The 25,610-nt window shown below is 41.8% G+C and overlaps 10 protein-coding genes and 1 non-coding gene across 11 annotated transcripts in view; 3 read left to right on the top strand and 8 right to left on the bottom strand.

Moving 5' to 3' along the window:
• Positions 1-136: 136 nt before the first annotated feature.
• LOC145704169 (uncharacterized) lies at positions 137-3,405 on the top strand. Its single transcript, XM_081781610.1, has 3 exons — positions 137-2,520; positions 2,558-3,168; positions 3,211-3,405. Exons 1-2 carry the CDS (start codon positions 1,816-1,818, stop codon positions 2,852-2,854), a joined length of 1,002 nt encoding a protein of 333 aa, XP_081637736.1. The 5' UTR covers positions 137-1,815; the 3' UTR covers positions 2,855-3,168; positions 3,211-3,405.
• Positions 3,377-4,926, bottom strand: LOC145704168 (uncharacterized). The gene is made up of 7 exons (XM_081781608.1): positions 4,623-4,926; positions 4,400-4,579; positions 4,099-4,331; positions 3,914-4,056; positions 3,773-3,861; positions 3,596-3,730; positions 3,377-3,551 (listed from the first exon to the last, which is right to left on the bottom strand). Exons 1-7 carry the CDS (start codon positions 4,891-4,893, stop codon positions 3,442-3,444), a joined length of 1,161 nt encoding a protein of 386 aa, XP_081637734.1. The 5' UTR covers positions 4,894-4,926; the 3' UTR covers positions 3,377-3,441.
• A 675-nt stretch (positions 4,927-5,601) lies between these two features.
• LOC145701871 (uncharacterized) lies at positions 5,602-6,595 on the bottom strand. The gene is made up of 5 exons (XM_081779087.1): positions 6,446-6,595; positions 6,253-6,327; positions 6,090-6,211; positions 5,856-5,980; positions 5,602-5,813 (listed from the first exon to the last, which is right to left on the bottom strand). The coding sequence occupies exons 1-5, from the start codon at positions 6,479-6,481 to the stop codon at positions 5,602-5,604; spliced, it is 570 nt and encodes a 189-aa protein (XP_081635213.1). The 5' UTR covers positions 6,482-6,595.
• Positions 6,596-12,299: 5,704 nt separating this feature from the next.
• On the top strand, positions 12,300-12,371 carry TRNAP-UGG (transfer RNA proline (anticodon UGG)). Its single transcript has one exon. It is a non-coding gene; the product is annotated as a tRNA-Pro (tRNA).
• A 2,339-nt stretch (positions 12,372-14,710) lies between these two features.
• LOC145703424 (uncharacterized) lies at positions 14,711-17,877 on the top strand. Its single transcript, XM_081780781.1, has 5 exons — positions 14,711-14,809; positions 14,857-14,953; positions 15,000-15,068; positions 15,113-15,217; positions 17,389-17,877. The coding sequence occupies exons 1-5, from the start codon at positions 14,789-14,791 to the stop codon at positions 17,604-17,606; spliced, it is 510 nt and encodes a 169-aa protein (XP_081636907.1). The 5' UTR covers positions 14,711-14,788; the 3' UTR covers positions 17,607-17,877.
• On the bottom strand, positions 15,310-16,660 carry LOC145702748 (uncharacterized). Its single transcript, XM_081780011.1, has 3 exons — positions 15,835-16,660; positions 15,707-15,795; positions 15,310-15,627 (listed from the first exon to the last, which is right to left on the bottom strand). The coding sequence occupies exons 1-3, from the start codon at positions 16,657-16,659 to the stop codon at positions 15,519-15,521; spliced, it is 1,023 nt and encodes a 340-aa protein (XP_081636137.1). The 5' UTR covers position 16,660; the 3' UTR covers positions 15,310-15,518.
• A 420-nt stretch (positions 17,878-18,297) lies between the features above and the next one.
• LOC145703423 (uncharacterized) lies at positions 18,298-19,008 on the bottom strand. The gene is made up of 4 exons (XM_081780780.1): positions 18,935-19,008; positions 18,740-18,893; positions 18,628-18,700; positions 18,298-18,561 (listed from the first exon to the last, which is right to left on the bottom strand). The coding sequence occupies exons 1-4, from the start codon at positions 18,989-18,991 to the stop codon at positions 18,327-18,329; spliced, it is 519 nt and encodes a 172-aa protein (XP_081636906.1). The 5' UTR covers positions 18,992-19,008; the 3' UTR covers positions 18,298-18,326.
• Positions 19,009-19,155: 147 nt separating this feature from the next.
• Positions 19,156-20,707, bottom strand: LOC145704981 (uncharacterized). Its single transcript, XM_081782437.1, has 4 exons — positions 20,279-20,707; positions 19,925-20,234; positions 19,705-19,886; positions 19,156-19,426 (listed from the first exon to the last, which is right to left on the bottom strand). Exons 1-4 carry the CDS (start codon positions 20,421-20,423, stop codon positions 19,182-19,184), a joined length of 882 nt encoding a protein of 293 aa, XP_081638563.1. The 5' UTR covers positions 20,424-20,707; the 3' UTR covers positions 19,156-19,181.
• Positions 19,599-25,610, bottom strand: part of LOC145704982 (mediator of RNA polymerase II transcription subunit 20-like) — a 67,908-nt gene continuing 61,896 nt past the window's right edge. Inside the window, exon 6 of the mRNA XM_081782439.1 lies at positions 19,599-19,613. The gene's annotated coding sequence lies outside the window, so the exon portion shown is untranslated. The remainder of the gene's footprint in view (positions 19,614-25,610) is intronic.
• Positions 21,876-23,943, bottom strand: LOC145701870 (uncharacterized). Its single transcript, XM_081779086.1, has 2 exons — positions 22,064-23,943; positions 21,876-22,020 (listed from the first exon to the last, which is right to left on the bottom strand). The coding sequence occupies exons 1-2, from the start codon at positions 23,935-23,937 to the stop codon at positions 21,876-21,878; spliced, it is 2,019 nt and encodes a 672-aa protein (XP_081635212.1). The 5' UTR covers positions 23,938-23,943.
• LOC145702965 (zeta-crystallin-like) lies at positions 24,092-25,562 on the bottom strand. The gene is given in 5 exon segments (XM_081780267.1): positions 24,092-24,302; positions 24,347-24,431; positions 24,488-24,854; positions 25,034-25,468; positions 25,510-25,562. Coding segments are annotated over 5 exon segments (1,044 nt in total). The 5' UTR covers positions 25,527-25,562; the 3' UTR covers positions 24,092-24,162.

Genomic DNA, 25,610 nt, shown 5'->3' with positions numbered 1-25,610 from the left:
GGCAAGCAGAACCGCCAGGAGGCGACAGAGTGCCTTAGAATTGGCTGATTTTGCTGAGAAAAGCAGTTTTTCGGGGAAATTCAGGCCACAGGGAACTTTTGACAGAAAGCCAGCCAGACATGAATTTATTTGATAATATATTGGAATTTTTAGCAATCTCAGGCTTAGATTTTTAATTAGTAATTAATTAATAACTCTAAGTGAATGATAGAAATTCTTATTAAAGGCGTCTGATAATCAGAATTTATGATTTAAATATAACAACTATTTGTCAATACTCAGCTCTTTTCGCTGTTATATCCTTAAAATCGCTCAAATATGCATTATTTCCCCTGTAAATATCAATCCGCGTTTGATGCCGGAATCGCGGATCGATGCAAAAATAGGTTAAAGCGGTATCTCCCTAAAATTAAAGCGCGTCAAGGGGTTCCTTTATTGATTCTTTTTCTTTTTGCGATTCAGATTTTCCGCGCGAGTGATTTTTAGATCCCGAATTAGCATATTAATTTTCCGTTCGTCTGAGTCCTGAAGACTCATCTTTGCCAATCATCCAGAAAATAATAAAAAACATTTTCCCTTTCAAAACACCTGTCTTTTATTCGTCGCGGAAAGAAGATCGTAAATTCTTTGTTACGCTTTTCTAATCCGCGAATTCAATCACTACTCCTGTCCATCTTCTTTATTTTTTGAATTTAATCGATGAAAATGTCGGATTCAAGATTAGAGACTTGTAGAAAGATAATTGAAAAACAGTTTCCAACGAATTTTGCTGAGCAGTTCAGGACTCGTTTTTTTTCTTCAAGAACAATTGAGTAAAAAAGCACTTTTTAAAAACGCGTAAAGAAATGAAGGTTCAAAGAAACCAGTGGATTCAAAAAGAATCGTCGAACAAATAAAAGATGACGTCGAAAGAAATTTTATGAAAGTTTACGACGCGCTCGACGACGTGGTGAAAGCATTTGAGCGGACGCCTACGGGTAACTGTAAGCAAGTAAAAGTACAGTGGCAGTCGTCCTGCTCAATTAGCGGAAATCAAAGGCAAAACTTCGAAGTTGATCCAGATTCGAATTCTGGCGCTCTTGATTTTAAAAATGGCCGTGAAGCGATTCTTCCGGAAAGAGAGCTTTTGTGTGAACTAGTTTCGCCAAATTCGCCACGGACCTTTGACCAGTTTAATTCGTACATTCCTACGTACAGGAAGGGATCCAAAAGCGTAGATGCAGATTTTTCCGTCTCAAAAAGTTCGATCCTTATTTCAGTTGTGATGACGAAACCTTAATATCTCCTATTCGCGATGCATTTGAAAATGCTTCTGCAACAATTGGTGATGCTTTAAAAGGAATATATTTTGGCACATTCGACGGTTATCACTACGTCTACCCCTGTGAGTCTACTCCCACTTCGTGCAATGCTTATGACCCCCGAATTCGACCGTGGTTCCTTGACGCCCAAGAAGGAAGAAACAAAAAAGTTCAGTTCAGAGAAGACTGCAAAGAAAAGAGCTTTAGCGGGTTCGAGGGGACGAGAATTTTCGAAGTTTTGGAAGATCTTCACAAGTGCAACTTTACGGAAGAAATTGAAACCTGCGATGGCTCAGCTGCTTGTTTAACCTGCGAAGACGATGATCTTCGTTTAGGAGAAGATTGGAGCTTCAAGGAGACGCTAGAAGAGTTTAATTCTCTGAACGCGACTTTGTGGGATCTCAAATTCAGTAAATTGACAAAGAAGCCGAGTGAAGAAAACAGCACCTCGGTGCTCGGTCTTCAATACAACGATGCATTTAGATTCGGGGAAATAAATACAGTCTCTCGATTGATGGAAACGGGTATCATAGGGCTGGACATCGATATCTTGACTAGAGGCCCAAGATTGAAGAATCCACTGTTCAAGGGCATTTTTGACTCGAAATTCAAATCAGAAATCTTCTTCCTGGACTCCTTTGGCAATTTCGTTTACCATCCAAAGACTCTCACACCGCAATACGAAGAGAAATTAAAGAATAAAACAGAGGAGACAGATAATTGCGGAAGTTTATCATACGATGACATGGATTTTTTCTATGAAAATTGGGACTCTTCAGATTTTGCGAAGGACGTTGAAGAAATGATATCTGAGGGATCTGAAGACACTAAATCGAACGATGACTACGAGATATTCAAAGTTAACTCAGCTGCTAGTTTTCTACTCATGGTTGTAAAGTATCATGAGGGCGAAAAAGCTGTATTAGATGAGTGGGCACAACTTTATGAATCGGGCGCCGATCCTCTTTTTAACATTGAGGAATCAGAGTGCAGTTTGATTATGGATCAAAAAGTCTGCTTCGGAGAGAAAAACTCACCAGTTCTCCTCATGGATGCGGTCGAGAAAATACCCGGAGGCGAGGAACTTAGATTCAGTGATGGATTCAATGAGTTCGAGTCAAGAGATGAGATGCTCGATGCGTTTGATGTGGGGGACGAATATATCAATTTGAACGTAAACTGTGGAAAAGCAACAATGAAGGAATGCTGGGAAGATTATGTAAGTTCTGTAGAAAAAGAAAACATCATTTTTTCAGAAAAGCTGTCTGACGACTCAGGCTCTCGTCGATATTTACCGATTCGATGGACTGCAAGAAATTTTGAGAAAATCAGAAACTTGTCCTGGTCAATACAGAGTCGTTGCTGTGACGCCCTCTGGCTTGCTTTACTCATACCCTCACTACGAGATTAATGCCGATTATCCGGTCCTTTTTGAATCTTGGTACATCAATGCCTGGCAAAAAGAAGGGTGGCAAGAGGAACCGCGGGAAAAAGACGGATATGACGTGATAAGGAATGGATTGAGACATTTAACATATGTTTGTTTTGAATAAATGTGATGTTGAAAACCAACATGAGCAAAGCTTTTTTCGATGAACAAGAACTCTTGTTCGTCCTTGCCGTTCACTTGAAACATCCGAATTCGACTATTCAAGGTTGGCCTCAGATTGATGCTTACAAGGCAAAATACTACGAGCCAGTCTACCTTGAAAAAATGACCAAGGAAGAGAAGAGTGTTTCGTACAATTGTATGGAAGGAAAATTTCTAACTCTTCCGAAAACCTGCACGTTTTTGGACAACAATGATTGCACGAAATCGAATGACCTTGTAAAAGCTCTGAACGGGGTCAAAATCGGATGCTCAGAGGTATTTTTAACACAAGAACAGCAAACTTGACGTTTTATTTAGCCATTATCCTGGGCCCCAGCATTTGCATCTGTCATCGTATCGGTCATTTTGGTGCTCCTGACCATGTATATTTTGAAATTGTATCACAAAAAGGAAGATAGAGCTCGAAATGAACTTCAGAAAAACCCTGAAGCTAATTCTGAAGATTCCTGCTGTATAATTTTGTAAAAGAAATGTGAATAAAATGCTGATTGGAATGTATTGATGCAGAGTTTTAACAAATTTACAGTCTCAAAAGCGCATTGTATTCGTAGCGGTTCTAGTTGTATCCACTGTGTACATTGATTCCAGCGGCTTGACTGTGAGCCCAGAAGGACCAACGCCCACTGGCGGACGAACTTCTGAGAATTTAAGTTTGTCAGAGGATTAAACAGGAGAGTCTTACGTTTCTGAATATCTTTGTAAGCGACGCCAACGACGGCCCCGATGAGGATCACGAGCAGAGCTGCCACGGCTAGGGTTACACACAGAGTAATTATATTCGCCCGGTAGATTTCGTTTGCTTTCAATTGTCGCGGAACTAAAAAGAATATTGCAAGAGAGTTCACACATAAGTTTTTACCATATTCTGCAGTTGGAGCTTCCGATATCGACGAAATAAATGTATCGCCCCGATTTACGTAATCGTTAAATTTTGATTCGACATCCAATCTGAATAATCGTTCGCGTTCCAAAACTTGAAATTTCACGAAAAGTTCAGTACCTTATTTGTTCTGTCTGTGCCTCACTGAGTGTTGTGTTTCCGATTGGGGCGTAATAAGCTGTGTAATCCAGCAGGATAACCTCAGGATCGGCTATGTCTTTGCTAAGTGTATATTCGTAGTATTTGAATTCCGCGTCATCCGGCTGAACGTATGTTTGAAATCAAGGAAGAAGGGCATTTTTAACCTGTTGGAATACATCTGGTACAACCTCGTCATTGAGTTTTGAAACAATCAAACTTTTTTCGTATGAAGAAGCGTCCGGGCCAACTTTTGCTTCGTCGTAGATAAAAAGAGGCTTGGGTTCGGTTGCAAAAGCCTTGTCGAGTTTCACTTGCCCAGAAACCTTCGCAGAATCTTGGAATTTATCAAGCTCGGTTGTTACAGGAGTAACATCGGAAGGCTTCAACGGTTTGAAATCTAAAACACTACAGTAGAAGACATACCGAATAAATAAAGTTACTAAGTTATGATAAAACGAGCAATACCTGTTTGAGTACAGCCGCCAGACTCAACATAAATTCTATCGAAGAAGTCGCTATTGATGTAGTAGTCTTCTAAGTGCTCATTTAGTTTATCTTGGAAATCAGACTCTGTTGGAGATTTGTCGTAATTGAAATCAGCGTCAATCAGTTGCATTTTTACAGAATACGGAACAACGTTTCTATCTGAAACAATGTATTATAACCCCTCTTCTTCAGAATTACTTACTGTTAGCGTCAATACTTGGCGCGACGGTGTTCTCAAAGTCCTTAGTAAAATACATCTTTGTGCTTGTGACTGTAGCCTCCCATCGCGTCTTTACAGTCGCACATACTGTTGCTGGGTCAGCTATTTGATTCTCTTCTACTCTCGCAATAATCGTACAGGCATACTCGTAGAATTCTGTGCTAAACTCAGAAGAAGACTTTGTCGGAAGATCCGTACAAGTCTGGCCGCTAGAAAGGCCGATAAGAGACAACAAAGAAACTGGAACTCTCATTTTTTTCTGACTCGTTTTGAAAAATACACAATTCTTTCATAAATGATTCACCGTTATTTTAGCCGCCCGTCATGGCCAGTTGATCGTAAAAAGACACAAAGTCGTATAACTTGCTCGACTCATAGGCGGTCAATTGTTTGTTTTATTTGAAAACTTTGAAAAACGTTACTTATGTTTAGCTTATTGTTAACGAATAATTTTTAAGAAATTTTTATTTACAATAAAATAGAACATTAAACACTTTTGCTACTCAATTTTCATCACGATAGACAGGACTTTGAACGGGTAGATCAGGTGGAAGCTCAGTTTTTAGAGAAGATGGTGACGAATACTAAAAGTATTGAATCACAAATGATAAAATGATCATTTTACTTGGCGCATATGCTCTTCGTAAAGATGTCTAGAAGTTCCATAAGCAGCTGAAGTCATGGAAAACGGATCGTAGGATGAGTAGATGCTGTAGGGAGAGGCGAATGAGACATGATCTGAAAATGGCGAAGCTGAAATGGAAAAATAAAAATACCAGCTGTGGGAGGAGTTGGAATCGTTGAAGCTTCAGTCTTTGGCGATGATGACTTTGGCGTTTTCGGACTGAATATCGCAAGTTAAAAACAATACTCTCGACGGGACTTGAAATATTAACAAAAGCCTTGCTCCGCCAATGCTAACCCAATTACGCTCTCACGCGTTTTGCCGAAGCAATCAATCTCAATTAGCTCGCACTGACCTGAGCTTGACTTGGGCATCACTCGAGGCGGCACTCGCACCGCTTCCGGCGAGTGCCCCTGTAGCGGCAGCGGCATCGCCCGCGGCGCCAGCTTCGCTCATCAACGCACCGCCGCCTGTTTTTTCGCTGGGCGATTTCGCTTTTGAAAGTTTCTCCTGCTTCCGGAACTTTGCGCGGCGGTTTTGAAACCAAACTTAACCCTTTTCTTTTTACTCCTTCATTTTTTAAATCATACCTTGAACTCGAGCTTCAGTTAGATCAATTCTGCTGGCTAAATCTTCTCTTGTGTAGATGTCTGGATAGTGCGTCTCGTGAAATACTCTTTCCAATTCTCTCAGCTGAGCGGTTGAAAATGTCGTTCTACGAATACGAAATAAGAGAAAGGCGAATTCAGACTAGCAAGCCCATAAATGATGGACTTTCAGTCATCTTAGGCGGCAATTTAGATTTTATATCGACGCTTTCATACCTTATTCTTCGTTGTTTTCGACGCTCAAGCGCAAGATTCTCTCGACTTGAAGTAGAATTTGATGAAGCTGTCGAGCAGAAACTCTGATCACTCCGAGGGTCAATTTCATTCAGTCCGGGAATCTTAATTCTTGCTCCACTTTCGAAAAGCCTTTTTATCAAACCTGTAGTGCAGAGGACTCGTCTTGTGGTCTGTAAATCAGCTGCGAGGGCCAAATAGCTGCATTCTGTATCTCTGCCTGAAAATAATCTCATTCTTCTCTATCTTATCAAGTTATCAAAGTGATCATATTATACAAAATTAATTTAGCTCTACCTCTCTCTCTCCGCCTGGTGTAAAATTAAATTTCAAATTACCTGATATTGATAGTCGGCGTCGTAATGAAATTCCATTTTTAAATTCTTTTCAAATGAAGAAAGAAAAAATATAAATCAAATCTCGGCCCCAATTCTCGGGGAGCTGCAATCAACGAGGAGAACCGCCTCTAGTGGAAAATGGAGAAAAGGATAAACGAGTTAGAAAAGTGCGATGAAGAAAAAAGCTTGAGCAAATTGCATTACGATTGGAAAAGATCACCAGAAGGCGCACCGCGAAAGAAGAGACTCCGCGGGAGACCGGAGCAAGTGTAAAGAAGGGATGAAAGTGCGCCTGGCTATCAAAGAGGGGCGTATCCGGAGAAAAATGATGGATCGGTTTTCCTCATTCCAAATGATAAGGGTCAGACTTCCATACTCTTTATAAAGTGCAGTGTTTGAAAAAATAATCATGACTCTCGTGAGTGAGCGAGCGCGAGCAGACACTCTTCAATTATTTCGTAAGTGAGCGAGCGTGAGCGCAGACCCCAGGAATTTCCGGTGAGTAAGCGAGCATGAGCGCTCGCTCGCTCGCTCGCGCTCACTCGCAGCTTTTTGGGGAACTTTTTAGCGAATATTTGTTCGAAAATCCTATTAATTTCAAATTTTAACGCATAATTAATTATAGAAGACAAAAAAGAGCATTCTAATGCGAGTAAAAGAGTCTTTTACTTATCTTAGATAAAATAAAGAAAAATTTGTCAAATATAGTAATACTTTGTCTCTAGGATGAATAAACTAAAAATGACTATTGGCGAGCGCGAGTGAGCGGGAGCGGCGGCCCGGAATTTTATGGTGAGCGAGTGAGCATGAGCGCTCGCTCACTCGCTCGCGCTCGCCATTTTTTCAAACTCTGATAAAGGGAACTCTTCATAAATTTAAAGGAATTATGATCTTGATTTCCGAAAAAACTTTTCTACAAGGAATAAGATAGAGAAACCCCTCTTCTTTACTCATTTAATTTGAAAGAATTTACCCCCTAAATGTCCCATAAAGAGAGGATAGATGAAAATGACTTTTGCGGAGCAAAATCGGGACCTCAATATTTTTTGTGCTCAACTTGTAGCGCAGGTTCTGAGGAGTCGAATTGTACGATTTTTATGCGTCAAAGCTTTGAAAAATGTCCGATTCTAGCGCCTCAAGTACCTGAAAATGACAAGTTTTGACGCCCTGTATGTCCAGAAATCTTCGGAAAAAGTATGAAGATATGGGTATCATTCGAAAGCCCAGCCAAAACTGTGGTTGCGCAGTTGGTGCGCAAGAGAAAACGACGAAAAAAAAAATTTTACTAAAAAGTTCACGCTTATAAATATATTCTTTTGCTTAGAATTTTCGGCTGCGAACCGGGTGCGCAACCACAGTTTGAGCTGGGCTTTCGAATGATACCAAAATCACCATACTTTTTCGAAAATTTTCGGAGATAGAGGGCGTCAAAGGATTTTTTCTTTAGGGGAGCCTATGACGTCATTTATGATGACTCAGACCCTCAAAACTATATGAATCGACTACTCGGGAGTTGCTCTTTCAGATGAGCACAAGAAACATGGGGGGTAGAATTTTGCTCCGAAAAAGTCATTTTCATGTATCTCTCTGAGTGACAGTAGTCAAATTTCGATTCTTGCTTCGTTTGAAACTTTCACGCCGAACAGACGGCGAATTTTTCTAGAATCTCGGTTCTAGAATCTAGAATTGAACGTTAAAACCCTTTTTCCCACTCCTGAATGTCGAAAATTTGACCACCCTTACTTATATTTGAACTGCAAACCATGGCTGTTGATTTCGAGTCCTTCGAAATTACCCGCAATTTTTCTCCGGGTAACCCGCAGTTTTTTACAAGGGTTACTCGCGCGGAGACCCGTGCGTGTAAATCGGGTAAATGAGTAAAGGAAAATCGCGAGTAGCCCGCGACGCGAGTAGAATCGGAGAAAAGGGTAGCGGAGAATCCCGGATTACTCGCGGAAACATACGACACGATTGTGTATGAATGGGGTTGCGCTGGTGGGAATTCGGCCAGAAACGTGTTGTTAAAAAACGCTGAAACCAAGTGACCATATACATAAATAGAAGGGAATCTTAAAAATGAGTGGAAATTAAAAATTTTTGATTTTTGATGGTAGAATAGCGATATTTTTCGGAAAAATACCACAAGTTTCGGACATTTGGTCGAATAACTCGAAACCACAACGACCCACAACCGAACCAAGACCACCAAAAGGAAGTGCAGACGATGCTCTCTATAGACACATTGTTACCTCGTGCGGTAGTGCCCTTTAACGGAAAGTTCCTTCGGGCCGTCTCAGCCCAGTTCCTTGATTATTTAATTTAAGGGGCTTGACGGCCCTTCGGGCCGTCTCAGCCCAGTTCCTTGATTATTTAATTTAAGGGGCTTGACGGCCCTTCGGGCCGTCTCAGCCCAGTTCCTTGATTATTTAATTTAAGGGCTTGACGGCCCTTCAGGCCGTCTCAGCCCAGTTCCTTGATTATTTAATTTAAGGGCTTGACGGCCCTTCGGGCCGTCTCAGCCCAGTTCCTTGATTATTTAATTTAAGGGGCTTGACGGCCCTTCAGGCCGTCTCAGCCCAGTTCCTTGAATATTTAATTTAAGGGGCTTGACGGCCCTTCGGGCCGTCTCAGCCCAGTTCCTTGATTATTTAATTTAAGGGGCTTGACGGCCCTTCGGGCCGTCTCAGCCCAGTTCCTTGATTATTTAATTTAAGGGGCTTGACGGCCCTTCAGGCCGTCTCAGCCCAGTTCCTTGATTATTTAATTTAAGGGGCTTGACGGCCCTTCGGGCCGTCTCAGCCCAGTTCCTTGATTATTTAATTTAAGGGGCTTGACGGCCCTTCAGGCCGTCTCAGCCCAGTTCCTTGATTATTTAATTTAAGGGGCTTGACGGCCCTTCGGGCCGTCTCAGCCCAGTTCCTTGATTATTTAATTTAAGGGGCTTGACGGCCCTTCAGGCCGTCTCAGCCCAGTTCCTTGATTATTTAATTTAAGGGCTTGACGGCCCTTCGGGCCGTCTCAGCCCAGTTCCTTGATTATTTAATTTAGGGGCTTGACGGCCCTTCGGGCCGTCTCAGCCCAGTTCCTTGATTATTTAATTTAAGGGGCTTGACGGCCCTTCGGGCCGTCTCAGCCCAGTTCCTTGATTATTTAATTTAAGGGGCTTGACGGCCCTTCGGGCCGTCTCAGCCCAGTTCCTTGATTATTTAATTTAAGGGCTTGACGGCCCTTCGGGCCGTCTCAGCCCAGTTCCTTGATTATTTAATTTAAGAGGCTTGACGGCCCTTCGGGCCGTCTCAGCCCAGTTCCTTGATTATTTAATTTAGGGCTTGACGGCCCTTCGGGCCGTCTCAGCCCAGTTCCTTGATTATTTAATTTAAGGGTGTCCCCAACGATCGGATTCGACTAATCTTAGTCTGATGACCAAATTTTTTTGAGTTAATTAAAGGAAGCTGATTCTAGAGCTTTTTTCAGATCTGAAATATCTCATCTGATTCTCGAGATATTACTGTTTCTATGACAGCGCTAATGCATTACGGCTCGATAGAAATGCATTGTAAAAAGGGTCATTTCCAAACTTTCGATTTTATATATCGACCTGTATATTTTCTGATAGCTTGAAAAATTCTCTATTCAATGATACCTATATCAATACGATAGCACAAATTTTTCACTTACAAACAGTGCGCCAAAAGTCGCAAACACCTGCACTTTGGCGCCGGAAAAAGGGATTAAGGGTCTTATCAACGCAAAATCTAAGCGTACCGTGAGATTGAAAATAGATCAAACTATTATCCCTGTAAAAATGAGAAAAATTGAATTTCAGGAACAGCGCTAGAATCGAGCTCAAGCTTCAGCAAAATCGTTACTCCAAAGAATGCATCGTATCTGATGCATACAGAGAAATTTTAAAAATCCGTCAAATTAATGGCATAGATTAGCGTTCAAAGAATCAGGATCTGGTCGAAATTTAAAAATTAAATTTGTAGAACTCGAGAAAAACGACCTCAAAGATTGGTCAAAATAGAAAAATCAGAACTCTTTGAAGTAGGGGATTAAAAGATTACAATTTCAAAATTCTGCCAAATTTATGGCATAGAAAAGGGTCTAAATAATAATGAGTATATTTCTTTTAGCCGAAAAGCGTTCAGGAAGTCCTATAAAAAATAGCTCAAAGTATAGCCTGTTTTAAAAAAATCGTTGGGGACACCCTTAAGGGGCTTGACGGCCCTTCGGGCCGTCTCAGCCCAGTTCCTTGATTATTTAATTTAAGGGGCTTGACGGCCCTTCGGGCCGTCTCAGCCCAGTTCCTTGATTATTTAATTTAGGGGCTTGACGGCCCTTCGGGCCGTCTCAGCCCAGTTCCTTGATTATTTAATTTAAGGGCTTGACGGCCCTTCGGGCCGTCTCAGCCCAGTTCCTTGATTATTTAATTTAGGGCATGACGGCCCTTCGGGCCGTCTCAGCCCAGTTCCTTGATTATTTAATTTAAGGGCATGACGGCCCTTCGGGCCGTCTCAGCCCAGTTCCTTGATTATTTAATTTAGGGGCTTGACGGCCCTTCGGGCCGTCTCAGCCCAGTTCCTTGATTATTTAATTTAAGGGCTTGACGGCCCTTCGGGCCGTCTCAGCCCAGTTCCTTGATTATTTAATTTAAGGGGCTTGACGGCCCTTCGGGCCGTCTCAGCCCAGTTCCTTGATTATTTAATTTAAGGGGCATGACGGCCCTTCGGGCCGTCTCAGCCCAGTTCCTTGATTATTTAATTTACGGGGCTTGACGGCCCTTCGGGCCGTCTCAGCCCAGTTCCTTGATTATTTAATTTAAGGGGCTTGACGGCCCTTCGGGCCGTCTCAGCCCAGTTCCTTGATTATATAATTTAAGAGGCTTGACGGCCCTTCGGGCCGTCTCAGCCCAGTTCCTTGATTATTTAATTTAAGGGGCTTGACGGCCCTTCGGGCCGTCTCAGCCCAGTTCCTTGATTATTTAATTTAAGGGGCTTGACGGCCCTTCGGGCCGTCTCAGCCCAGTTCCTTGATTATTTAATTTAAGGGGCTTGACGGCCCTTCGGGCCGTCTCAGCCCAGTTCCTTGATTATTTAATTTAAGGGGCTGGACGGCACTTCGGGCCGTCTCAGCCCAGTTCCTTGATTATTTAATTTAAGGGGCTTGACGGCCCTTCGGGCCGTCTCAGCCCAGTTCCTTGATTATTTAATTTAAGGGGCATGACGGCCCTTCGGGCCGTCTCAGCCCAGTTCCTTGATTATTTAATTTAAGGGGCTTGACGGCTCTTCGGGCCGTCTAAGCCCAGTTCCTTGATTATTTAATTTAAGGGGCTTTTTCGCTGAATTATGGTTTTTACATTTCTAAAATTGATTTTTTTATTTGGGCCCCAAATTTTGGGGATTAATTATCTTACTTTGATTTTTTTTGAATCGAAAAAATTATTTTTGGGCTTATAAAATGGTCTTCTAGGCTTAATTTTGCAAAGATAAAAAAATCGAAAATTTTCGAAAATTTTGAACTTGAAATTTGAAAATGGATTTCAGTTTGTCGCTTAACGTGAGGAAAAAAGGTGTACGGGTAATTTCGAGTAACCCGCCGCGCGAGTAGAAACGGGTAAAAGGGTAGCGGATGATCGTGAGCTACTCGGCGGCAAGGAGAAAAATCGTAGCGGGGGTAGCCCGCGAAAAGACTCTCCGCGCGAGTAACCCGTTGAAAAATCTGCGGGTTACCCGGAGAAAAATTGCGGGTAATTTTAAAGGACTCGAAATCAACAGCCCTGCTGCAAACTGGAATTTATTAGACTTTTAAATCAATTATATATATAATCATTTTTCTCGGATCGCTTCCCAACGGCTCAATGGTCTAGGGGTATGATTCTCGCTTTGGGTGCGAGAGGTCCCGGGTTCAAATCCCGGTTGAGCCCGTCTTTTGTTTTTCTTGAAATCATAAGATCGAACATTCAGAGTTCAGTAGTTTATTCCTATCACAGAATAATAAATAGTTTAAATAGTAGCGCTTTAAATATAGTTTTAAGCAAGTGCATCCTCAAAGAATAAACAGTAAACAGAGAAAATAAGCATTGCATGCAAACTATCAAAGAAGATAAATTAACTGTTTCAATTAATAATTACTCTTTTTTTAATAATCTTATTAACTAAAAGATTAATTATTAAACACGGTTGATTGATTTCATGCAAAGGGAGATAAAGAGAAGAGATTCTTATCGGTCTACTTTGCCAAGGATCGGATGTACTGCTTCAGGTATTTTTTCGTCTCCGGTTTAGCCTTGTGCAAGAGTTGGTTGACGAACGAAGGCTGGTGGCGGTAAGCATGCTTGTGGTAACCGGCGTGGCTGGAGTAGAACTTGTTGACGTTGTTCTGCATGCGATTGTAGCCGATTAGGTCTCGACCGCTGCGACTGAGTATTTCTACTTCAGGCTCTTCGACTGTAACAGGGGCGGCGAAGGAGACACAAGAGAGAACAAGCAAAGAAAGCAGCATCCTTTCCTACTGAAGATCCTCTAAGCGACTTCTGTGATTTTTGTGAGACCGAAATCTGGATTCGAAAAAGCATCCTCGCCGCTTTTATACGCTCGTCTGGTGAAATCAACACGGGCGCTCTTGGAAAATAAGGAAATGGGGAGAAGATGGAATTACGAAGATTTCGAAAATAGATTTATTTTGGAAACAGTCTGACTGTAGATCGATGATCACTGTACTCATCGGAAAATCTTCATGCCATGTCGCTCGCTGGAATAGGCTTATAATTACAGACTGTAATTTACAGTAGCTATTTCAAATAGCCTATTCGGTTTTGGCAATTTCTACTGTACAAATGAACTGTAATAATAATCATTTCCTGATGTGCCTTCAATCGCCCTTGGCTCAGCCTTTTCTTGTTTCAAAGCACTAGAATAAATTGACTAAAGTCCGTTTATTCCAAAATAGAATTCGGTAGGTTCTTTTAGGAAATTAAAATTTCCGATTTGGAAATTCACCGGCGGATTAATCACCGGGCGGTCACAGACGAGCTGTGTATTCTATTACACGCCGTTGATCGTAATTAACTTTCCAAAAAAAGTGACTGTATTTTACTGTAGCTTGAGTTGTTTCGAAATTGCTCGTTTTTTTCCGACACAACGAAAATACAAAGCATCATTTCAATTGAATCAATCGAATGCTCTTATCAACAAATTCAAAAACAAGAAAATGCTGATAGATGATTCACTCATCATTTTACCTGATGCTCGCCCGACCAGTCGCCAAGCCAGATTTGTGGCTATCGTCGCCGATAGCTGGGAAATCCCAGATCGAGGGCACCTTCATCATCACCACTTGTTTTTAAAAAAGGCCAATAAGAGAAGAGAAAACATTTTTCGACTCACTTTTCTTTGGCCGAGGAATGAAGTGGCACGACGGTTTTGTTTTTTTGCTCTTTTTTCCTTCAGAGATTCTCTAGAATTGCGTCCAGAGGAAGATAGAGATCCAGAATCCATAGATTTCAGAGAGAACCTTTCCTCGAATAGGGTTGCCTTTTTTGTTCATCCCGAAATAGTAAAGTTTCTGAAGAGACTCCTTATTTTCTATCTTTATCAATTTTTCCTTACATTCGATTCTGGGTCTTTGAACTCTATCGACGAGTAAATGCACCAGTAGTTTTCAAACACGTTTTCTTTAAACTTGCACTCTTTTCCGAACTGTTCTGTCGCATAAATCTGGCCCGAACTATTCATCGCAACGTAGAGATTCGTCGCATTGTGTCGAATCGCCACAACTCTTAGCCCAACTGGGAGGAGGACCCATTCGAATTTGGAAACGTTTTCCTCCTTGTCGGCATTTTTCTCGAAAGCTTTTACTTTCTTCCCTAACTCGCCTACTTGAGACTCCGCATCGACGCTTGATTCAATTGAATAGATAGTGGTCATATATTCTAGCGCTTGCCAAAGCTCGGCAACTATATACGTAGAAAACCTGACTCAGGTTTTGTACACGGGTTGCCAAGCCCAGGCAAAAGGGCTAAAGTAGATTTTTTACAGCTAAAATTATATTTTTTTATTCAATTTTCCTCAAGAAAAGTCCGCTTCTGCACTGAAACTCAGTAAGAACTGCATGCAACTGCTCTAAAAACAACTCATAAACTTCATTTACTCTCCTCAAGACCTACCTTTGCTCATCACTCTCTCTCTCTCTGTCTAATGCATTTGTGATCATGGAAGAAGCAGCCTCGGCGCTTTATTATTCATCACGGATTAATTTTAATTCCAAAACTACAACTATCCTCTCATCCTTCAGAATCTACGTTTGCCTTTAATTTTTAATCGAAGCTGATCCGCCTCGAAAATGATGGATGCAAATGAAATCGTAAGAACTTGCTTTTTCCTAATGTGCTTTTGATTTTGAGCTTTTAGCTCGCTCTTATTGTGCCAGAAAGGAAATCAGCAAAACGAGCAAGCGGAGAGATGAAAATCGCGGCAATGAATATTCCAAAGAAAGAGAAAAAGAAACGTACTGAATTTTTTTTTATAAATTTTTTCTAAAAGCGAAATTTCAGAGCGACCAAGTGTAACGCAGCGAAGAAACCATCAAAAAATCATTCGACAAGTTCAGCGAAATAGAATCAGTAAGCAATCAAATATAAATAAAGAGACTCAATTTCAAAATAAGGTGTTAACGGATTCAAAGATCCAAGAAACTGCCAGGTGGTTGTGAGTCTGCTGGATCCAGATGACATCCCCGCGGATCTCTACTTGTCGACTCTTTTGGAAGCAGGTTTTGGAATTCTTCCGGAAATAGCACGGGGCGATTAACTGCCCTCGAGGAGTCCCTTTTAGAAAGAGCTCGTTACAAAAGCACGTGACGAGTAACAACTGGAATCCACCTTTATTACACAAAAATATTCGACACCAAAAGTCACATCAGATAAAAAAAAGTGTTTTTCGAACTTTGGGGATTTTCGAAAAAGGCGAGACAGAAAAAAGAGGTTTAGAACAGCCGACAGGACGAACAGGGTGGGGAGCCTTTCGTCCTTCAGTTCGTCGGTTTTTCGTTCGTTTCGTTTTTTGTTCGTTTGTTAGTAAGTTGATGGATCAATGTCGTTGATGTTGCAAAGATCATTGTGGCAGCATCGCCAGCACGTTCGTCCAGACTTACCCTTCATTTTGTCACACTGGCTTGTTTGCCTGAAAAGAAAAAATTTTTTAAAAACGAAACTTTTATAAAAGATTTTTTATATAAAAAAATAGATTTTTTGCAACTTACTTGGTCGCAACAGTACAAGCATTTCGCTGCTTGCATTGTGAGTTGATCTTGATCAGTCCATTTTCCCAACGAGTTTCGGTTTGACACGACTGAACGAGTTAGTGGTGTTTTTCATTTTTTCACCGTACCTCGTGATTGCGGCAAACATTGTAGGTTCCGTTGGAAAGACAGTCGTTCATTGACCTGGCGTTATTGCAAATCCAGCATCGTCGCTCTTCTCCGAGAGTGAGTCCGAGTTTCTCAGCCATGAGCTGATTAGGAGACTGCAAGCCTCTGTCTACTACTCGATTCGACTGAACAGGTTTGGTAGAAACGGGCTTGGACTTGACCGGCTTGGACTCCACAGGCTTAGACTCAACGGGCTTAGACTCAACAGGTTTAGACTCGACAGGCTTAGGTTCAACGGGCATCGGTCCGAAATCACGGCCAGGAATCGAGATCGGACGACCCCCGACTCCAAGTCGACGAGGTCCGGAACGGTCAAGTCCACTTGAGGTCAGTAGACGCTCATCTGCTTGATACTGTCCAGCTTCTTTGATTTCCTGTGGCTTTTCTGCGGTGAAAGTTGTTGTCTGTAGAATTGTAGTCGGTTGTTCGGTTGGCGGCTCTGTTGGCACCGCAGTTGAAAATCGTCTGCCAAAGGCAGCTGGAGGGCCTCTCTGAGGTGGACCTCGAACGGGCGGTCCACGAACTGGAGGTCCTCGACTTGGAGGCCCTCGACTGGGGAAGTTTCTTTTGCCCTTGTTGGCTGATCGACCATCTTTCGTATTGTCGTTTTCTGCTTCGAGCTCTTTCGCGATGATCCTAGCCACCTCTTCGGGATCTTGCGTTGGCACGGCTGTGGCTGCTTCTTCGAAATCCCAGTCGACGGTGAAAGCGCGGGTCGTGGGCTCAAAAGTAGTTTCTTCTTGGGCCCGAGCGAGCCCAAGCAACAACGTGAGTAGCAGCTTCATCCCTCTGAATTATATTTTAAAATATATTGAGATCGGAATCAAGCATCAAAAATTTTGAGTAATAAGAAAGTTAATTTATGAAAAACCATTCTTAGAGACACCCTTTAAGAGTCTTAGAGTCTAAGACACAAACAGAATTCTGGAAGAAGCATCTCATTTTGAGAATTTTATGATGTCAAAAGGGAATTTATGGTGTCGTTGAGAATTGTTGAACTGATTTTTAATCTCTGAAAATATTTTGTGTAAACATAAAATATAACGTTTCAATCTTTCAGAGCTTGACGTGTTCAGTTTTCGTGAATATTTTCTCTAATATTTTCTTTTTCTTTTGTTAAATAATAAAAAGTTCTTTCCTGTGGCTTTTGAGGGGGAACTTGAACGCAGCGACTGGAGTCGACTTCTATGATTCTAGCTCTACGGAAACAAAACTGCCCGGGGCCACCAGCGCGTCTTCTAAACCGCTAGGGTGTCCAGTTCATCATCGCAAACGCACTTTACGAAGTCGTACTTCACGCGATTATGATCAACAGTTCACCCGATTTTTCGAAAGATTATTATACCGTGAGCCTCTAATCGTTTGTTTTATGTCATTAACTAAGATAAATTGATTTATTAACCTAACAATAGTTAAAAAATATGATTTTTCATTAATAAAAATCAATGCGGGATCAAATAAAACTCCTCTCGTTAAAATTATTTTCTAATAAAGTTTTCTGATATATTTTTCAGAGAACAAGACTACAGAAGAGTATCTCAAGAACGCAGAGTGCATCACTGCTTCTCGGACGCGAATTGATGGGGGCACTCAATACCAAGTCAAATTAGCGAACGATTACAAGAACCTTTGGCTTGATGAAGAAATTTGCCAGCACTCTTTACGTCAATTGATAGACGAGTTTAGAAACAAGACACGGCTTCTAAAACTAGCGAGCATATATTTTATTTAATACAAGTTTGGAGCTAAAATAAAGACTCCAGCGAAGTTACCTTGGAAGAAACAACGAAAATTGCGCCGAAATGCGACAAAAGAATTGAAAAATCAAGGACTGAAATTTTCTATCGCAGATGGCGGTGATAAGAGCATGCACCTCCAATTCGAAGAAAACATTCGAAAACATGGTTTCAAAGTTTGGAAAGATGTAGAAGCAGATGGCAATTGCTTTTTTCACTCTGTTGTGTATATTCTCAACGCTTTGCAAGTGAATAAGGCAAGTTGATAACGAATTATTATTATACAAGGTTGAATTATTTTTTTAGAATGGATTGACGCACAAGAGCCTACGTAAACATGCTTGTGAAGAACTGAGAAAAAATATCGGCCAGTATCTGAATTTCATAGACCGAGATCCATATGAATACCTCGAGGTGGGCACTTACGTATTCAGATATTACGATATTCAGGCCATGGCCCAGGACGGCGAATGGGCGGACCACGTGATCATCCAAGTCGTCGCGGAACTGCTCGGGTGGCCAATTTTACTCATCAACTCGGACAAAGATAATGAGCTCGTCTTTTTGAAACCGAAAGAACTCGACAGTAGCCAAGGGCGAACGATCAATCTCGGTCACCTCAACAATGAGCACTACATTGCGCTTACCAGAAACCTGTAAATACTGCCTGAATAAATTTTTCAATGGAATCAGATAGTTTTTTATTCTTTGGTTTTCTAGTAGCCGCACATTTCCAAGAAATTGGTAATTCTGATCACAGCAGTTGCTACTTTCTCGCCGCTGTCGTCGAGGGAGTCCTCGTTTCCGATCGCTAGAACTACGACGCCTCTGGGAGTCTTCATTACTGTCATTGGAATATCCTCGTTTTCCGTTTCAGCTCGCAAGATCGACTTTTTCTCGACTCGATCGAGCCGGTATCTGACGCTGTTGAAATTGAAGAAGTGGAATTCGCTCCGTCCGAGTTATTTCTGCTACTGTTCCTGTTATATAAGATACTGTAATTGAGTTAACTCGGGCCTGTGATCCAAAGTAACTGGGTTTTTGAAAAGAGGGACGACTTCTTTTTTGATTTCTTTGTAAGTCGGAATATCTTCAAATCTTATAGGAAACTTATTTTTAATCATCTCACCTGGAATATTATCAACTGCAAGAGTATCTCCGTTGATCAGAAAAATTCCCCCAGCGGTGATTTGAGAACAATGTTGTCTTAGCCCATCTAAGTACTGTTTCCAATCAACTTTTTGCGACCAGTCCGCAGCTGGGCATGGCCCGAGCTTGGACTCCTAGTTAAATATTTTCTTTTTCGCTAAGAAAGACCTCAAACCTTAGAAGAACCGGATTTCTCTCCAGGCCTGAAAGTTTTTCCTACAGCTTTACTCATCACTCTTTATGAATTTCTTCTAGCGCGCTAAGACACAACCTCACACCTTGGGCGAGATTTTGGCTGATCTACTCAAAGTCGCTGATTAACTTCATAATAAACTTTTTCATCATTTTTATCTAATGATGGTCAAAATTTGAACACTGTTTATCATCGATAGAGTATTGCAGAGAAATCAGTGGAGATTTATTTAAATGTGATTTGGACTGGTTTTCGAGGGTTTGGAGAATTTTTTGAAGATAAAATAAACTCCGGCTCCGCCAACAGCTGTAAGTGAGACAGCAAGAGCAGTTGCTCCGAGAATAAGCCCGACGTCCGCTTCTTTATCTTCGGGTTCGTCCCCATCAGTTTTCGTTGTTGATTCCTGTGTAGAAGATTCAGTACTTGAAGATTCGGTGCTTGAAGTGTCAGTTGAGCTCGATTCGGTCGAAGAGCCTAAATACACACGCGTGAATTAAGGAAAATGGAAATAAAAATGGTGAAGCAAAATATTTAACTGTCAAAATCCGGATTCTAACTTCAATTCATAGATAAATGACCTGAGCTAGTTGAGCTCGTGACTGTGCTTGATATATCAGTAGAGGCTGCTGAGCTTTCAGTGCTGCTAGTTACAGTAGACGAACTTGAGCTTGACGAGCTTTCAGTTGAGAGCGTGCTTGAACTACTGATGGTGGAGCTAGAGACAGTGCTAGAGCTTTGTGTGCTTTCTGTACTCGATGAAGAAGACGCTGTAGATGTAGACTGAGTTGTGGTCTCTCCGCAGAGTTCTGGAGGACATTCATTGCTTGGCGGATCGACCCAGTCTGGGTATCGGAAGGTGTTACAGTCATCAGCACCGGTGCAGGTTAGCTTGCAAACGGAAATTCGTGATCGGTCAACGTCTTCAGTCACATTTCTGAAAAGTTATAAAAAATTTTTTGCATCAAAACATACGTGTCAATAGTGAGAGATCCACATAGCTGCTCCTGAAGGACAAAACTAGAGCAGCCTCGATGAACATTGACGGACTCATCTCCTTCGACGTTCTTTTGCACTCCATCTCCGACAAAACAACCGAGCTGAGCCCACTCGGGGCACTTTTGAATGGAATCTTCGATCGGGTTTTCAAGACAGCCAATTTCATCATCAAGAGGATTATTGGTTCCGATAGATTCGTACGAGCAGGTGTAGCATTCCGTGACTGCTTCGGTTCCATCTTCAGGTGCGAAGTTTTTAGCGATATTTAGGTTGTCATTGCACATGTCTTATATAATTTTTAAACTAAAATGCATTAATAATCTTATTAACCGTCGTAGCAGTGTTCCCAGCAGTCCTTTTCGAGCCACCCGTTGGTTACTCTTTCAGTGCACAAATTGTCGATCGCATTTGGAACGTCACATTTTCTCTCGACAAGAACTTCTTGCTGTCCAAATGGCAGCCATGCAATTTCCATATGAGTAGCACAAGAAGATTCTTCGCCACAATCGACAACATCGTAGTCAACAGCAGAATCAAGATAGAGACAGTCCGTGCTGCCAGTACCAATGACATCACCATTATGATCAATGACGACTCTGCACACGTGACAGTAATTGCCGCTCTTGATTACTGCCTTTTCAGAATTGCAGTTGTCCTCTGAGCATGTTTCTTTACAAGTCGTATATTTGTTCTCAATTTGAGTGTTTTCTTCATCATCCCAAGAAAGGAAGTTCTGATCGTAGCAGATATAGTTGCCGCTGAAAGCAGGGTTCGAAATCGGAGCGAAAAATCAAAAGGCTAGGCTAGGCTAGGTTTTCTGAATTTTTCGCCTTCAAGGCGAAAAAAGGCTAGGCGAAGGCTCTAGCTCAATATTCAAGGCTAGGCTAGGCTAGGCGAATTCGCCTAAGGCGAGTTTAGGCGAAAAGGCGAAAAAATTCGAAAATTCTGAAATTTCTAGGCGAAAAGGCGAAAACAAGGCGAAAAGGCGAAAGAAGGCGAAAAGTCGAAAAAGGCAAAAAGAAAGCTTTTAATATGGGGAAAATAGGATATTTCAGTGAAAAATATATCAAAAAATACAAAATGACACGAATTTTTTTTCTGGTTTTTTGATTGGTTAATTCTTTTTACGTCTTTCACTTTTGATTTCATTAAAACTCTTATGTAGTCCCTGACCATAGAAGTCAGGACCTGAACGGGAAAAACAGGCCTGTTTTAGTCAGAAAAAGGAATTTTTTTTCCCTAATTTTACACAGGTACACAGGACAGGCCCAAATTATGACCCGATTTTGGACGGGAACGGTCGGACTCATTACCAAAATTTTTGGTAACCCATTACCAATTCTCGGTAGTCGATTATCAATTTATTTTTACTTTTTCGCCAAGTTAATGAATAAAACACCCCAAAAGTTTTCTATAACACAGGCGCGGAGCGCACACTCGTTCTGTGAATGAAAAAAATCGACACTTTTTTGACGAATTTGGTAATGCATTACCAAAATTGGTAATGGGTTACCACAATTGGTAATGGGTTACCAATTGGTAATGAGTCCGACCGTTTCCCATTTTGGACAGGTACTCAGACAGGTTCGCTACTAACAGGAAACAGGACCTGCGACAGGTTTTCGATTACAAAGGCAGGTGAGGCTATTCCCTTCTGTAAAACAAGCTAAAAATAAACTATTGATGTCTAGAAGAAAACATTTTTTCGCCCTGATTTCGCCTAAATTCGCCTAATTTCGCCTAATTTTCGCCTAAAATTCGCCTTCAAGGCTAGGCTAGGCGAAAAAAGGCTCCAGCCTTTTCGCCTAAATTCGCCTAAGTCGCCAATATTTTTCGCCTTGAGGCTAGGCTAGGCGAAATTTTTCGCCTTGGAAATTTTCATACCAAGGCTAGGTTGTCTAGGCGAATTCGCCTAACCTCGCCTAGCCTAGCCTTCTAGGCGAATTCGCCTAGGCGATTTCGAACCCTGGCTGAAAGTGCTGCAGCCTCTGATGATGTCAAGGGCACTCTCGTCACCTTCGCGAAGTCGAGAAGAGGAAGTGAAACAACCAGCGTTTGCATAAAGTGGACAGCTAAAATTTGCTGGGATCATTTGTATCTAAGAATAAAACTTACTCAACAACCGTCAAGTCTCCCAATTCTTGATCAAGACGGCAGCCTTCGTCACCTGGATGTGTTTCGCAATTGAAGCAAGATTGAATCGGTTCCCCAGTAAGTTCATCAGCAAATTTCTGCCCGACTTCCATCAGATCGTTATTGCAGCCAGATAGTAAGTTGTTTGTGCAAGTTGATGCGCAATCTTTTCGCTGGTAAATTGATCCGTAAGGATTCCCGATTGTGCAGAATGTCGGAGCCGGTGTTGCCGAGCAAGATCGACGGACTGTTGTTTCTTGATCACCATTTGGCATCCAATCAACTTCAAGCTCAGTGACACAGTAAGTCTGTGTCTCAGCGCACTCGATTTCATATGTTGATGGAGGATCATCGAGACAATGAAAGTCACCGAGGCCAACAGTTTGGTTGAGATGATCGACTGTTACTTCGCAGACATAGCAAAAATGGGCAGTTTCAACAGGTTTTGAAAGATTAATATTACAGTCGGGAGTTTGGCACGTTTCCTTGCATACATTCGTTGTTTCTATTTCGCCGCTAGGATTTCCAAAGCTTGGCATTTCGTATTCTGCGTTAAAACAGAAAAGGTCATTGCTTGTTGTTCTGAAAGCAGAGCATCCATGGTGCGTTGTTTCTTTATATCCCATAAGAGTATCTTCGGCGACACGAGAGCTAAAACATCCCGCATTTGCGTACTTTGGGCAAAGTTGTGATGTAGTCGAGTTTACTGAACAATCGTCCTCAATTTCTGGGTCATCAGACGTGGACTCGCAGACTCGACAGGATTTAATAGCTTCACCTCCGTAATTAAATTCTTCTAGGACTCTTAGATCTGTATTGCATGCAAGACCATCATTCTTACAGTGGTCAATACACTGTTTAGCATGAAATTGGGAGTTGGCGTTTGCAGTTAGACAGTCCTTCATTAGTCCATCATCTGGTTTTTCAATTGGTCCACAACCTCTTCGAAGCGCAAATTCTTGTTTTCCATTAAAACCCCACACAGCATCGAGTTCAGTCACACAAGTTGTAACTCCTTCTCTGCATGTTTGAAGATGTCTTTGCTTCAAGCTATCCCAGCAGTCGGGGTCGCCAATGCTCAGCTGCTTCCCATAATGATCAAAAGCATATTCGCAGACATAGCATACTTTGCTATTTTCTATTGAACCAATATTACATTTGTTTGCATCACATTCGCTCTTGCATGTTTGCGTCATTTGTCCGTTGAGGTTGAAAGTAGAACAATCATTTTCACCTGTCGACTCTTCCTTGATTTCAAAAAATGAGCATCCCTTGAAATATTCTTCAGAAACATTCCCAGCTTGGGTCTGAATGATCTCGTGAGCATTAAAACATCCTTGATTAGCATAAAAAGGGCATAAATCTGTTGGGCCATCGTCTTTGCAATAGTCTTCGGAGTCATCGTCATCACGAAGTGAACTGCACTGAGCGCAGACTCGCTCAACAGGATCACCATCTTCACCAGTTCTTCCGAGTAGATCGAGAACATCAGAGTCAGTATTGCAGTTTGAAAGTTCATTACAAGTAAGCTTACAGTCCTTGTATCGATTACCACTAATAGTACTTTCAAAGCATGCTATTTCTTCTGTTATCTCAGTCACTGCGCACCCACGAACAAATGTGATTGTCTGTTCACCCGTCGCTTCCCACTCAACGGTAACTTCTGTTTTACAGAAATTTTGATTTTCAGGACAAGAGACTTCTGTTGTAGAAAGATCGATCAAAGTGTCATTCGCGGACCAGCAATTCTCTTGTCCTTCAATAAGGTTTCCAACGTGGTCGTATTTGACATAACAGTTATGACAAGTAAATGCACTCGCCACGGAGAGTAGAGCTGCGAAAAACTTCAACCGCATAGCGCGAAACTTTCTCGACTGAAGCTGCCCTGGCGATTTTGCAAGAAGTACTATTTGGTTTAAAATGGCGCGGCGGAACCTGCGGAAGGAACTGATCTACTGCTATGCGCCGTGAACTTTTAAAAATTCGCACAAGTTGGACTTTTGGAAGAAAAGTTTTATTGTCAGTTATCGATTTTGAAATAGTTCTTTCCATACGACCCTCCGTACGAATTGCTGATAATTTCAGCATGCGCTTTTTTGAACATCATCAAGTGAGTAGCTCTTTCCAAGAATCGGCTTCACCAAATTCTGAGAAGCCATTTCATCCAAACACTTGATCGTTTCTAGCATGGCCTCGTCTTTTTCATTGAAATCCCAAAAAGCTAGAAATCTTATTCAAAGCAATTTTAGAGATTGAAGGCGCTACCTGTAAGTCCGATGCCTCTGATTTGAGTTTCTGGGCCCATCAGTAAACGAGGGTTAATTGTTATTTCTCCTCGGCATCCGACGATCTAAAATGCCGCTCTTAGTAATAGCCTCTTACTGTATCAAAAACTATTTTCATTACCATTACACGACCAGATCCAGTATTGAGCATAGTAAGATCGTTTTCCAAGTTTTTGTTCGCGAGCATTTCCACAATCAAATCGAAGCCGCCCTCTGCTTCCTTCATTTTCTGAAGATAGTCTGGATCATCGTGGCGATAACATCTGACTCCTTGAGATTCAACAAGAGCTGCTCCATTCACAGATCCAGCTGTGCCGATAACTTCTAACCCTAGATGTTTGCCAATTTGAAGACATGCTGTTCTGGGATCATAATTTTTGTCATATTCGAGCTAAGCATAATTATTTTTATGATCGTCTCCTAGACCAACGCCGCCAGATGCGCCGTGAACTAGAAGTTTTTCGCCTTTTTGTGCTCCACCAATCGTTCTAAAAATAAGTGATACATATCTGAGTTATAAATTTCATTTTTTCACTTCATTTAATACGGAAAATAAGGGTGTCACTATAAAGTATAGTCTATACGAAAATTTGCAAAAATAACGTTATAAGTATTTCTTTCCCCTTTTTAACACGCCTTACTTATCTCTCCGCTTAGTAAATCTTACTTAATAGCTCGAAAAGCGGTAAAGTATGGAACTCCCAAAGCTGATCCTTCTTCAAAACTCAATCCTTGATGCAGTTTCACGGCAAAAGTCTCTTCGACTGTAGCTTTTTCCGCGTACGCCCCTGAGGCAGTCACAAGAAGCGAGTAAACCTTGTCTCCGACTTTGAAATCATTGACATCAGCGCCTACAGCTTCGACTACTCCACATACATCCCCGCCTGGAGTGTACGGAAGCTTCGGAAGTCTAGACGGAAGATAGTTTCCAGAGCGAATGTAGGTATCGACTGGGTTTATTCCAGCTGCTTTGACTGAAACAAGAATTTGACTTGGCCCGGGCTCAGGATTAGCGATCTCTTTGACATTCAAAACGGACTCGTCTCCGAATTGATCAACTACAACGGCGCGCATTTTTGACGAAACAAATCTCTTAGAGCTTCTAAAAACGGATATTCTCGAGGGTTTTCTTTGTTTTCTCACCGGAGGATTACGGACATGGCGGTAACAATGCAAATATGTCTTTTGGAGACTCCACCCTTAGGGAGCGAGCCAATGATCGCTCTTTTTATGGCACGATTGAA

This window comes from Oikopleura dioica, chromosome PAR (genome assembly GCF_907165135.1).
Source record: "Oikopleura dioica chromosome PAR, OKI2018_I68_1.0, whole genome shotgun sequence".
Classification (NCBI taxonomy): Eukaryota; Metazoa; Chordata; class Appendicularia; order Copelata; family Oikopleuridae; genus Oikopleura; species Oikopleura dioica.
This window is presented reverse-complemented; position numbering and strand designations above follow the sequence as displayed.